Source organism: Drosophila kikkawai, chromosome 2L (assembly GCF_030179895.1).
Source record: "Drosophila kikkawai strain 14028-0561.14 chromosome 2L, DkikHiC1v2, whole genome shotgun sequence".
NCBI lineage: Eukaryota > Metazoa > Arthropoda > Insecta > Diptera > Drosophilidae > Drosophila > Drosophila kikkawai.
Window position 1 is genome coordinate 19,698,777 of NC_091728.1, and position 13,310 is coordinate 19,712,086.

Here is a 13,310-nt window from a genome sequence, read left to right on the forward strand (position 1 = left end):
GATCCCTGGAATTGGCCAGAATGCCGCGCTTTTACGCAAAGCAGCATAACTGCTTCGATTTAATATTTTATACTTAAAATTAAAATAAAATAAAATATTATTTTTAAAAAATCAGCTTTTTTCTTAGTATTTTCTATTGGAACTAGGTTTTTTTAGCCTTTTTTTTTGTAGTCCAGCTTTTTTGCTCTGACATCACTGCGCGGGCTCCTTCTGCTTCTTCTTCTTCATTCTCCTTCCTCCTTCCTGCTCTTTTCTTAGCGTTTGCGCGACGTCTTCGGAGTTTCTGAGTTTTAGAGGTGTTTTAATAAGGAAGTGATCTTTCTTTTAGAAAACGCGGTGAGTAAAGTAACTTATTCATTGTGAATGGCCGGTGTTGTGAGCTATTGTGTCTAATACACTACGAAACGTTTAAAATAAAGAACGAAATTGTTGCACCGCAATCTGGAAACTTTGTCGCGCACTCAGTACGCCAAGTTATTGTGCTTTAAATCGGTAGTTTCGTTTAAAAGTGCGTACAATCGTGTAATTCTAAAAGAATACAAAATTGTATTGCAATTTTATTGCAAATTCCAAGTGAGCTTATGCAAAGAAGGCGGTGGGCTTCGTTCTACAAAAAAGTCCTGAAAACACGTTTTTATTAAACGTTTTTCAAGTGTGCAATTCCAAAGAACTTTTTCGTTTTCCTCTTTGCATTAAGTTCGCCTGTCGTCCATTTTGCCTTTGCTTTACCAGTCACCGTTATGTTTTAGGGTTGTCGAAGCGCCAAAATACGCTGCACGCCGAAGTTGTTCGTAGTGGTCTCATATTTTTTGAGTCATTGGCAACTCTTAAACTCACTTTTTTTGCTTAATTCCTTTTGTTTCTTCGTTCATTTCGTAGATTTCCGAGTGATAAAGACGTTTTGAAAGGAAGGCTGGACCGCTTGTGAACGTTTCTCCATAACTTTTGAAGCAGGTGAGTAAGAAGTGTAAAATATTGTTTAGCACAATCAAACATGTTAATGCAGGAGGTGAATCTATTGCCAGTGCAGATTTCCATTTAGAATTCCACTTAAGTTAAATTAAGAAGCGAAATTCAGATAATTTTTTCGGTTGCCAGGTGCATTTTCCATGTTCCCCTTCATTCTCGATTTTTTTTTTGCGTCAGCATCACCTTATTGGTGTTTGTGCATGTATTGACGCGTCTCAGAGTTATGCTTGGCTCTTCTGCTCGAATTCTCTGGCATTTTGTAAAAAAAAGTTGTAAAATTAATTATTTTGGGAAATTAATGTAATCTCTTTGGTTCCCAGGTGCATTTTCATGTTCCTTGTTCCCATCATTCTTGAATACTCCTCGCCAGTGTCACCTTGTTGGTGTAAATCCGTGTGCGTGTATTGACGCGTCTGTGAGTTAGGCTCGCCTTCTTTTCTAGAATTCTCTCCCATCAAAGTCAAATTGTATTTTTTTTCTCTTTATTGTTATCAAATAAATTTTCTTGTTTCCTTTTTAAACGAGCTTCTCAACATTTTGTTGCAGTTGAATGGTTTGTTTCTTTGGGTCAAAATACAATATTTCAAAAATTTCGTTTACTTTGTTCTTCTAAGTGAGTTTCCCTATTTTTTCTTTTGCTTTTTTGTTTGACATAAAATTGTTGCCCTTTCCATGTGGTAGTCATTGATTTAATGTACGTACGAATATATATATTTATATATATCATATAATTTATACAGTTTCTAATTATAGAAGCAAACAATTTTACAGGGATATCTCGTATTACCGTATTAAGATTTGGATTTCTCTTCCAACATGAAATCTTTGAAAGCAGTCTTCCACCTAAATATGTGGAGGCCTTGTAATTCTACTTATTGAAGGTTTATATATTTGATCCAATAGTAAGTCAATTTATTTTTTGTAATAATTCTTAAAATTATGTTTTGTTATTCCATATTTCAGTGTGTTCAGTTAGGTTTTTTCGTACAATAAAAAGTAGTATATTTGATGCATAGTTTGCTTTATAAATATTAAATGTACTTTTTTAATAGAATTTGCATCAAGAAACACAATTACAAAGGTTTTAACACTTACTAATCTTCAGTAATTTTTTTGTTTTTGATTTCCAACTACTGAGTTAAATAATTGTCCATTTTGTTTTCTTGTTTTTTTTTAATGTTATTATTTAACAAAGTTAAAATAATAAAAGGCGTATATTTCTTAATGAAAATGTATGTAATTTTTAACAGAACGAAGGTTGTATGAGTATGCAAATGCTTTTACTGTTTTCTTGGTGAAAACTATTTTCTTTTTAGTGGTGCTTTTTCCTCTTTAAGAAACAATCTAGCTGTGATGTTCTTTCAAATATTTATTTGCTTTAGGATTATTTTATTCTCCTTAATCACTGGATAGCAACTGTTTAGTGGGTATGATGATTAATTAATAATGGGTAACAACAAAAAAGAGGGGGGAAAAATCAACGACATTACATCAACATTATTTTTTGATGTAATAAAACAAAGTCTGTGGCCATTTGCCTCGTTTCAATTTTGTGGAAATCCTTAGCTTATGGTTCCAATGCAAACAGTGATTAAAACTCACAATCAGAAAGGAAGAATATTGTGAGTTGTCTGCCTGCCTGACTCTCTGACTAGTTTATACGAGGTGGTCATCTGTTTGATCGTGATTTCATGAATAAAATCTGATTAGTTGGCCACGCATAAACTATAAGATTGCTTTTATGTTCTCTTCATATATTTAAGAATATATGTATAATTTATTTCTCATGTTTGCTTAGCTTGTTTTTGTTGCTTTTGGCTTATATGGCGGCTACAATTGGGTTTGTTTCATTTTTGCTTTTCTTTAGGGTTTTCTTTGTTATATTTGTAATTTATAAGATTTCATTTTGGTAACCTGCTCCCAAGCCACAACAGCTCCTCCCAAGATTCCCAACATCAGTGTGATTGGAGGGAAGGGATTTAAGCCAGTGTGGGAAACTGACGCTCGTCGTTCACTTTGGGTGCAGTATTCTGTTGCCGTTCGAACCGTTTGTTAGGCCCTGGCCCGCTATTTTGGTTGTTGTTGCCTGGACCACGGCGATCGGTGGGCGGCCGATTATTGGGAGCTGACTGAGCACTACCGCCACCCTCATTATTGTTATGATGCTGCTGCTGTTGATGGCCCGATGAGGGACCGTCCCGCTGGCGGTCAACGCCGCGGTTACCGCCTCCCTCGGTGCGTGGCCCGCCGCCACCAATGCCGCCGGGACGTGGGCCTCCACGTCCACCGCCGCGTCCTCCAAAACCACCGGGTCCGCCACGGCGTCCGTCGTTAAAGTTAAACTGAATATCAAGGACGCGTTGCTGGCGGCCCACGCGTTGGGGATACATGGCAGGATCGTATTCAAGCTCCTCTTCGCTTTCGTTCTCTTTCTTTTTGTTGCTGGTCAAGACCACCATTTTCTTCCACTGCGACGTGTCCTCACCTGTGGACAAGAAAATTTTAATTGTGATATTGCCACTAGGATATTCTAAAAAATATGACGAGCACACAAACCTTCTCCGGCCTTGCGTATGTTGAAGGTTGGCTTGATGCGCTGCCCCTGCTGTGCTTTCCACTCGTCCAAGGTCAGCTCTTTGGTCTCTTCCTCGGCGGCCGTCTGCTGCTCGTTCTGTTGCTCATTGCCCGATTCGTCGGCCTTGGCGGCACCACCCTCTGCATTGTTCACACTGGTCTCGGTTTCGTTCTTGTTCACATCGTCAATGGCCTCCTTGACCGAGCCCCAATTGTGGGCACCAGCTCCATCACGCTTATCAACAGCCTTTACACCTGTGGGTAGTAGTGGAATATGAATTTAATTCAATATTTAATTACAGGTTGTAAATATCGTGGAGGAAGACGTACGCTGCTCTCTAAGAACTTTACGTTAACTAAGGTACAAATTAATTTAAAAGTGAATTAGTGAATTTATTTTAAATTAATTTTTTCAGCAGTGTATTTTATTTATTTATTTTAAAATTTCTATTGTAATTGTTAAATTTATGCACCTCGATTAACTTAAACGCCGAACTCATAGCAGCTATGCTTTGTCTTCCTACATGTTGTTAATCGGGAAAGGGAAGAATATAGCGTTGAGAGAGCCACGAACTATTTTTAACACGCTTTCTTCTTTCTATTTCTTCTGTTCTGTGTTCTGCTGTGTGCCTATTTTATGTTATGCTATGCTAGATAATTTTGGATATTCCAAAAATGAAATGGTTGTAGCAGCGGGAGGTAGAGACGGGAATATAAAAATGAGTGTATAGTTTTGGAGATTGGCAAGAGTATATTATCTGATCAATTACTTCGATTTAAATGATCAATAAGCTTTCTTGATGATAAAATAATAAAATATTTTTATCTACACCTCAACTTTATAATTTAATTATATTTCACGAAACTGTTCGATTTATGAATGAAAAAGTCATTTAGTCCACATAAAAAGTTGAATAAGTTATTTAAGAGTTTCCATTTTATTATAATTCTAGGAATTTCATTTCCCTTATAGGGTGGACAGTAAAAGGATTAAATATTTGAGACTCCTACTCTTCTACTCTCCACATTATACATATTTTTGGGTTGTCATGGTAAAGGATTTGGTTATATTTGTTATAATTTATAGATTCTTGTATAATGTCTATAAAGAGTTTGAATTTATCTACTCACCTGTTCTGTCTGATCCTGATTGGCGATCAAATTCACGCTTCCTGTTCTGGCCATCATTGTTGCGATTTTGGCGCTGCGGCCGATCGCCGCCAGCACCGCCGGCTCCTCCCTGGCCACCTCCACCAGGTCCGCGGTAAGGACGCGACTGCTGGCCATCGGTTGCTCCTCCGGCATTATCGCGGACATTACGGCGATTGTTGCGCTGCTCTCGTGATTCCACATTGCCGTTGCCATTCTGTTGACGGAAGTTGCTACTGCGCTGTTCTCTTTGTCCCTGTCCTTGTCCTTGTCCTTGACCGCTACCAAATTCACGTGTACGGTTGGAGCCACCTCCTGGCCGCGGAGCTCCCTGTTTGTTGTTGCTGTTAAACTGTTTGTCAGCGGACGGGGCAAGCTTCTTGCCATCGGTCTTGCTGAGAGCGTTGTTGGGCTTGTTCTCCTTCTCGGCCTGGTTTGGTTTCTTGGCATTGGGGGGTCCTCCGGCGGCATTGTTGTTCGACTTTGTCACCTTGGCGGCCGTTTTGGTGGCCGCGGTAGCGCCACCTGCAGCTGACGGCTGCTTCTTCTTACCAGCTGCTGCTGTTGCGGCGGCGGAGGCAGCGGCCGTCGGCGCCACCAGATTATCTAATGGATCGCTGACATCGTCGTCCATGAACAAGAGTTCATAACGATTTTTCCCGGCGCTGTCCATGATTTGGTTGGTGTGAGGTGGTGCTTTGCTTGCTGCGGCTGCGGCTGCTAATGCTATTCCTGCAAGAGAATTTTACACAATATCTCAATTGATTGATTTTCCCTTTTCGCTCGCCCCCCCAAGTTGGTCGTTGCTTTGGTTTCAACCTTTTCTGTCACGAAAAGGTGGCTTGAATTCGTTTAATTTATGCACGCAGAGTTCATAAAGCGATAGCGGGCCGAGTAACTTGGTTTTTCAAAATTTAACTGCACCTTTTATGCGAATTTTTCTTACTTTTCCGTTGGTTGTTGGTGGCTGTGCTGCTCTCTAACCTTAATTTTCAGCGTTTCTGCTTTGCCTTGCTGCTAGTATTACCTACGCATACTGGCGCGCGCGATTTCACACGCACATGGGTTCCTCACGCACACACGGAAAGAAGCCAGCAGCGCGGCCCACATGTGTTCTTGGTATACATAGAAAAACAGAAACTCACGTTTTTAGCCTTGCCGCTGCGAACGGCAATTTAGTGTTGTGTAGTGCGGCAGTGGGAGCGAGATGGAGCACTGGAACCACAAGCGAAAAAAAAAAAAATAAATAAAAACCCAAAATGCGGGTCTGTTATATTAAAAACTATACTAATCGATTACGAAGATTCTGCAACAACTACACCAGCAAATCCTTGAGCAAAAAAGATACAAAAATCACTTGTAGAATTTGGCAACTATGTTTTTTTAGTGCTTGGTATTATTTAAACTTTGGCGCCATGCCGGAAGGTTTAAATCTCGCGGCTCTCGAAGTTACTTGCTCTGGGCAAACAATTTTAGAAACTAAAATTAACTAGATTTCTTTGCATGTTTATTTCTTTGCAGAAGAAAAAATCAAAATGTCTGACTGGGAAGACGAGGTTTGCCATTCTTTATATAAATAAATGAATGAAAACTAAAGTAACTATTTACAGCCTACGACAGCTGGCGGTTCTGGCGATCAGCCTGCCAAGACTCAAACGAATGTTTCCGGATGGAGTGACGATGAGGGCAATGATAACAAGAACAGTGGAGGCGGAGAAAGGGGCGGCTATCGCAGGGGAGGTGAAAATTCAGGTGAGTTCCGAAGGCACCATGCCGACTTAAATAGTAATTAGTGCGGCAGATTTATATCAATTAAATGGTTTTAAAATTGAACCTCCGAAGGGGTTTAGATGATTTGAAATTAAATGATAAAATGGAAAACCCCTTTACGATTTAATACGTACAAATAACCATTACACGACATCTTTAAATATATATGGGGAATATATAATATAAAGTAAAAGCAATACAGTGATAATCTTAGACAATATTTTAATTTGTTAAAGGCGTTACTTTTGATTTTTTGTTTCTCCGCTGTGTTCTTCCATTTTGCGATTGTTCGCGCAGACCTCAATTTAGCCACGGAGCTACCGCCAATCCCGCCAATTGGTTGTAGTGAGGATGTTTTGAACGATTTCATAGACCGTCTTGAGCTCGACAAAAACAACACAACTCTGGATGAGGTGCGAGAGCTGAGGGACTACTTGTTTACAGCTTTCAAGGATTTGGTTATCTCTCAGTGGGCTAACATCGAGAGCCTAGATCAAGAAGAACGTGATCGAAAAGTACAAAAAATGCGCACAATGGCTGCCCAGATGGATAGCTTAATTATGGACGTAAGTAGACTTCTGGACGAGACTGAATTGGGAACATCACAAGAGCACGATGCATTTGTTCAGTTGAAACAAATGGGCATTCATTGGGAAGAAAATGGCCCGAATTTGGATACGAGGGAAACAGTTCTTCCGCAAACAACTCGGTCGAGAAAATCACGCCATGCTAAAAAGACTGTAGGTCGGGCTCTCCATGAAGTGATGTCGATTACAGATATTTACGAAAACGGCCGTCGCCTGGACGAAGAACCACAAAGTGAAGATGCTGCAAGTACATCGCAGGAAAGCTACACGGAGGTGCCTGCATCCGAGACGCCTCAAACCTATGGCTCTTCCAGATTTTCACAAAATGTAAGCGGAGGTCTTCTAAACTGCCACAAAATGAAGGAAGTAAAGTATGTAGACATACTACAACTGTCCAGAAGCGTGCCCTGGCCAATTGCCCCACCTTTTGTTTGGCCAGTTTACCCGAAATCCTACTATAGAATCCATGCTTTTACCGAACGACCAATGAAACGGACCAGGGAGCCACCACAAACTGGCAACCGAGGACCAAACAACACGAATAGCATACAGGCAAGCAGACAAATTGATGTGGCTAGGCACCACCGCTCCCATAACCAGGACCTGGAAACACCGGACGGAGCTTATTTTAGTCGATACGGTGCGACCCGTGATGAGGAGGCCGCGTGGTCAGCCGCTGGCGTAGTAGCGGCTGAGCCAGCATCATGGAGCACACCGATAAAACGACACAGCGAGCTTGGGTACTAACAACTATACTTGACTCTTTACTATTTCCATCTTTTTTCCTCTCACCATCTATGTAGTCTCGGAAACTTCCGCCCTTCTTGGTTTTTGTTTTATGGCCAAAAGTTTAAACATTCAAACTACGAAACACAACAAAATTTCTTTAAACAAACTCAAATCATAATTTAGCTGTCGTACACAAATATATTTGTGTTTGGAAGCTTGGAAATGTGCCTACAGAGCTACTAAATCAGCTTCCTTGTTTCAGACTATCAATTAGAATTCATTCGTGAAATACCAGGGATCGCAAGTAAAAGTTATGAGTACAAATTGAGCTGAAAAATGTAAAAAATATAGGCAAAATTAATAATGGATAATAAAATGTATTCTCCAATTTTTATTTAAAATTGATAATAAAAATTGAATCGTAATAACTTTTTGACGAAGCGGTGTATCTTAAAGATTGGCATACATAATAAATCTACGCTCCACTACCTTTGTATATCTTGTGCATTTTTAGTTATTACGATTAAAGTTTTATTTAAATAATAAAAAAAATGTAATTTCCAATTTTTAAGTAAAATTTTTTTATTTTTATTCGACTTTTATATACAAATAAAAAAATCATTTTTTTATATAAAAGTTGAATTATTTAGTAAAATTTTTTTGTTAACTTATTTTGTTTTTTAATTTAATTTTTGTTTTTAAATGTATTATTTTTTTAATTAATATTTTTTTTTTTATAAGAAAATAACTCCAATTTTATGATTTTTTTATTATTAGTTATTATTGGAGTTATATTTTAAACAGAATATCAATATATCTGTCATTACCGAACATGACTAAAAATCCTTCCCTTTCTTGATTTTGGTCTTGACGATATTTATTTTTTTTTAGGTTTCTTCTATATAAATGCTCTCTTTTGATGACACTACACTACACCTTTGTCTATTCTATTAAAAAAAAAACCTGCAAAACACTCGAACTCTCCACTTATACACCTACTACTGTCCCGATCCACAGCTTGTCGTTACCTTCAAAATTGAACTTGTCAATGTTTTTTGACGAAGAATTAACAACGCCAGCAGGAGCTCCACCTATGCCGCCAGAGTTTCCATTGGGGTCAGTTGCCGACAGCGGCGCTGTAACGATGATGACATGTGATAATGAGGAAACTGCTATCGTCGGACCTGCTGCTCCATCTATTTCGGAGGTGACTTCCGGCCGCCCGGGAGGAGGTACACCGGCCTCTACGCCACTGCATAGTTTCCGACCCCTGCTACCGGTCATCAACGAGGAACATCAACCTAGGATGCTGGAACTGACAATTAACTCACCCACATCTGGAGGGGCAACCTTGGCAGAGCCACCGGCTATTCCCTCTTCTTCGGGCAGGCAAGGCCGTGACTGGAATTCGATATTTCGTCCCCGCGATGAAATTATTAATTATTCTGAAGGATCGGCTATGCCCAGGAGGGCGGTACAGAGGCCTCGTCGTCGGCGTCGTGTACGCATTCCAGCAAGAGATGCCAATAACGTGGAAACGCCACAAGATCGAATTCAAGGAGAGGAGCAAGTGGTGGCCACAATAAGCAGTCAAGAGATAACCCAAAATTTTATGGCACAATTACTACAAAAAGCTACAGAGGCTGTTGGTTCTTCACAACAAACAATAAATGCTTTACGATTAGCGACTTCAGCTTCAGCAAATCCAACAACAAGCGGCAAGAATCCGGTACTGGATCAGATGGAACCACGAGAAATTGAAAAAAATAATGAAACTGCAGAACCTTCCGTGTCCAGGAGTCAAATAAGTGATGAGTTGATCTTTCAACAGCCAAGATGTCACTTGGAAGACACTACTATAGCTAATGCTACTAAGGAAGTACCGCAACAACCTTCCCTGGAACTAGAGACTTTTGCAGTTCCTCCTGGACTTAGTCATACAATTTCCCAAGAAAAAATAGCAGAGTTGGATACAACTATCGATATATCGAATATATCGGCTTTAAATTTGGAGCCACCTTGTTTCCCAACGATAGAGCCCATGGAAATTGACCATCCAGCTGCACAAGGGGATCCATCAATCATCAGTTTGGCTAATTTAAGCTTACCAAAAGATACATCAATTACTAGTTCGGCTGATGTAGGCGCACACGCCATTGTAACGGATGTGCAGATATTAAGGGGGCCGAAGGCGATGGCAACATCGTCGCGCCATCTCCCTGACGATACATCCAATTTAACCATAAGAGTAGTAGATCCGTCTGCAATTGGATCTAATGGTGGGGTGGCTTCCGAGCTTGTAGAGTTGGAGAATTCTCGAGCAGAAAGTTCTCTATATAATCGGGAATCAGTAGAAGACTTGAATTATATTGTGCAGCATGTGGATATGCTGCGTCTAAATATCGATCGCCAAAAGGAATTGTCTTTGACTACAGAGTGCCCTGAATCGCCGTCTAAACGGTCAATGCCTGCCGTCAAAGTCTACGATCACAAAATCTTTTTAAACATACCCGAAGCAAAGATTCGTATTCTTCACAAGATACTCGGTGCTATTGTTATGCATCCTCAGGTTGATATGCGAAGTGCTGATTTTGTTGGAAATCGCATGGATGTGTCGGTGACGTTTCGGGTGTTGCACGATCTGAAGGCGGCCAACATTGTAAATCTTAGCAACGATGATCGAATTTTTTCCCTAAAGTAGCGCATAAAAAGCAAGGATTACAAGAATAGATTGTGTTGTTAACATAATGCATATATATTTTATGTTCGTATGAGTAAGAAAAAAAGAAACGTTGGTTGTTTTAAATTACGTTTGAACACAATAGTGTATTCAGATTTTACTTTTTCCTTGATGAATTTTCTTAACGCAAATAAGAATATATTTTGTATTTTTCTTTTAATTACTTATTATCTGAAAATTTAATGTTTATGTTGTGCACATATTACAAGGATTTTAGTTGCATATGAGTAAAAAGAAAAAACATTGATTGTTTTTAATTTCGTGTAAATAAAAAGTATATTTTGATGTTACTTTACCCTGATAAGAATATATTTTGTACTTTTCTTTTTATTACTAACTTTCAAATGACAGTTTATGATGCGCATAAATTACAGAAATAAGAATATGATTTATGTTTAATGTTCGTATTCGTTTAATATGAGTACGAATAAAAAACTATGTTGCTGCTTTTAATTTCCTTTGAATAAAAAGTTCAGATTTTACTACACCTTGAATTTCCTTATCTTACGTTTATTTATGAATTTTTTTTTTAATATTAAAAAATGTGTAATATTTTGACATACAAAAATTGCACTTCTTAGGTGAGGAACGCCGTGGCGGTCGTGGAGGCGGTGGTTTTAATCGCGAGCGTGGAGAGCGTGGTGAACGTGGAGAGCGTGGTGAACGCGGCGAACGTGGAGAGCATCGTGGTGAACGCGGCGAGCGTGGTGAACGTGGTGAAGGTAATGGTTTTGAGCGACGTCGTCGAGGCGATGATGACGACATTAACAACAACAACAAGGACTTTGGGGAAGACGGCGAAAAGAAACGCGAGTTTTATATCCCACCAGAACCCACCAACGATGAGACTGAAATTTTCAGCAGTGGCATCACTTCGGGAATTAACTTTTCCAAATATGACAACATTCCTGTCAAGGTAACAATTTTTCTTGTAGATAATAAGTAAAGTTAATTTATATCCTTTTTACCTTTAGGTGAGCGGCGAGAATGTACCAAAACCAATTGGTAATTTTGATGAAGCCAATCTGCGCGGCATCGTTCACGAAAACGTTGTAAAGTCTGGTTACAAGGTGCCCACACCGATCCAGAAGGTCTCCATACCAGTGATTGCCGATGGCCGTGACTTAATGGCGTGCGCCCAAACAGGCTCTGGAAAAACGGCGGCCTTCCTTTTGCCGATCCTTAGCAAACTGCTGGAGGAGGCCCAGGACTTGGAAATTGGCAAGCCGCAGGCTGTCATTGTCTCACCCACTAGGGAATTGGCCATTCAGATTTTCAATGAGGCAAGAAAATTTGGATTTGAGTCATACTTGAAGATTAGCATTGTGTACGGTGGTACGTCCTTCAAGCACCAAAACGAGTGCATCACCAAGGGATGCCATGTTCTGATTGCCACCCCAGGACGTCTGTTGGACTTTGTGGAACGCACATTCATAACTTTCAATGATACTCGCTTTGTTGTACTCGACGAGGCCGATCGAATGCTGGACATGGGCTTCTCGGAGAGTATGCGGAAGATTATGACCCACAGTACTATGCGACCGGAGCACCAAACCCTTATGTTCTCTGCCACTTTTCCGGAGGAGATTCAGCGTCTGGCTGGAGAGTTTCTTAATAACTATGTCTTCGTGACTATTGGCGTAGTGGGAGGAGCATGCTCGGATGTCAAACAGGATGTGTTTGAAGTGAACAAGTTCAACAAACGGTCCAAGCTTATGGTAAGTTTTATAAATATATGTGTTGATATATTTAACTCAGATTAATGCCTTTTTATATTTTTATTTCTTAAGGAAATACTACGAGAGGATGCCAATGGTACCATCGTCTTTGTGGAGACTAAGCGTGGTGCTGACTTTTTGGCATCATTCCTCTCTGAAACCGAGTTCCCCACAACCTCCATCCATGGTGATCGTCTTCAGAGTCAACGCGAGCAGGCCTTGCGTGATTTCAGAACTGGCAAGATGAAGGTATTGATTGCCACTTCAGTGGCGGCCCGTGGTCTAGGTAAGTGATAGCGAGTTAATTCTTTCGAAGTTATTTTATGTCATTAACCTACTTAACATTTACATTCTAGATATCAAAAATGTGAAGCATGTGGTTAACTTTGATTTGCCGAACAATATTGCCGACTATGTCCATCGTATCGGGCGTACAGGTCGTGTGGGCAACAATGGTCGTGCAACCTCGTTCTTTGACCCGGATCATGACCAGGCACTTGCTGCCGATCTGGTCAATACGCTGGCTGGATCTGATCAAACGGTGCCAGATTTTCTGCGTCAGCTGAGCGGTGGCGGTGGAGGCGGTTACTCGCAATCCGCCTTTGGCGGAGTTGATGTCCGTGGTGGCGTAAGTAGAGCTTAATACCAGACAGCCAATAAGAGCAAGATGAGTAACGTCATAAGCATTTTTTTTTTGCAATGTCTCGCTTGCAAAAACAAAAACTTAAATTTTAAATGTATAGGCTTTCTGCATCTTGTTATTATATGATATTTAACCCTATACCGTCTGCAGATATATATTACATTTTATTTTTTATAATATCTTTATAAAGGGCAAAGCCATCACTTGCGCAACCAGCAACGAAGAAGACCAGGATTGGGACTAAAAGAGGAAGAGAAAAACCAAAAGACGAAATTAAAAAAAAAAACATGACATTTTGAAACCAATGTGGCGGTATATATAAAAAATATGTATTAAAGCCAATCGTTTAAGTTTTTAATTTCCACGATGGAGATTATAATTTAATTATCTAAATATAAATAGCGAAACCTCAATAACTTGTATTATTGCGT

General features: G+C 39.9%; 3 protein-coding genes across 5 annotated transcripts; 2 read left to right on the top strand and 1 right to left on the bottom strand.

Moving 5' to 3' along the window:
• Positions 1-190: 190 nt before the first annotated feature.
• Positions 191-13,295, top strand: vas (ATP-dependent RNA helicase vasa). Its single transcript, XM_017181782.3, has 9 exons — positions 191-336; positions 880-954; positions 6,214-6,248; positions 6,303-6,444; positions 11,100-11,434; positions 11,493-12,236; positions 12,309-12,522; positions 12,593-12,864; positions 13,070-13,295. Exons 3-9 carry the CDS (start codon positions 6,228-6,230, stop codon positions 13,121-13,123), a joined length of 1,782 nt encoding a protein of 593 aa, XP_017037271.1. The 5' UTR covers positions 191-336; positions 880-954; positions 6,214-6,227; the 3' UTR covers positions 13,124-13,295.
• Positions 1,435-8,001, bottom strand: vig (vasa intronic gene). Of its 3 annotated transcripts, none has more exons than XM_017181784.3 (4): positions 7,842-8,001; positions 4,675-5,424; positions 3,526-3,798; positions 1,435-3,454 (listed from the first exon to the last, which is right to left on the bottom strand). In XM_017181784.3, the coding sequence occupies exons 2-4, from the start codon at positions 5,363-5,365 to the stop codon at positions 2,949-2,951; spliced, it is 1,470 nt and encodes a 489-aa protein (XP_017037273.1). In that variant the 5' UTR covers positions 5,366-5,424; positions 7,842-8,001; the 3' UTR covers positions 1,435-2,948. The 3 variants fall into 3 exon arrangements, with proteins under 3 accessions (XP_017037273.1, XP_070139549.1, XP_017037272.1); XM_070283448.1 differs by lacking the exon at positions 7,842-8,001 and adding an exon at positions 7,798-7,815; XM_017181783.3 differs by lacking the exon at positions 7,842-8,001 and adding an exon at positions 5,639-5,779.
• Positions 6,558-10,806, top strand: solo (sisters on the loose). Its single transcript, XM_070283444.1, has 3 exons — positions 6,558-6,592; positions 6,677-7,789; positions 8,796-10,806. The coding sequence occupies exons 1-3, from the start codon at positions 6,558-6,560 to the stop codon at positions 10,477-10,479; spliced, it is 2,832 nt and encodes a 943-aa protein (XP_070139545.1). The 3' UTR covers positions 10,480-10,806.
• Positions 13,296-13,310: the final 15 nt, after the last annotated feature.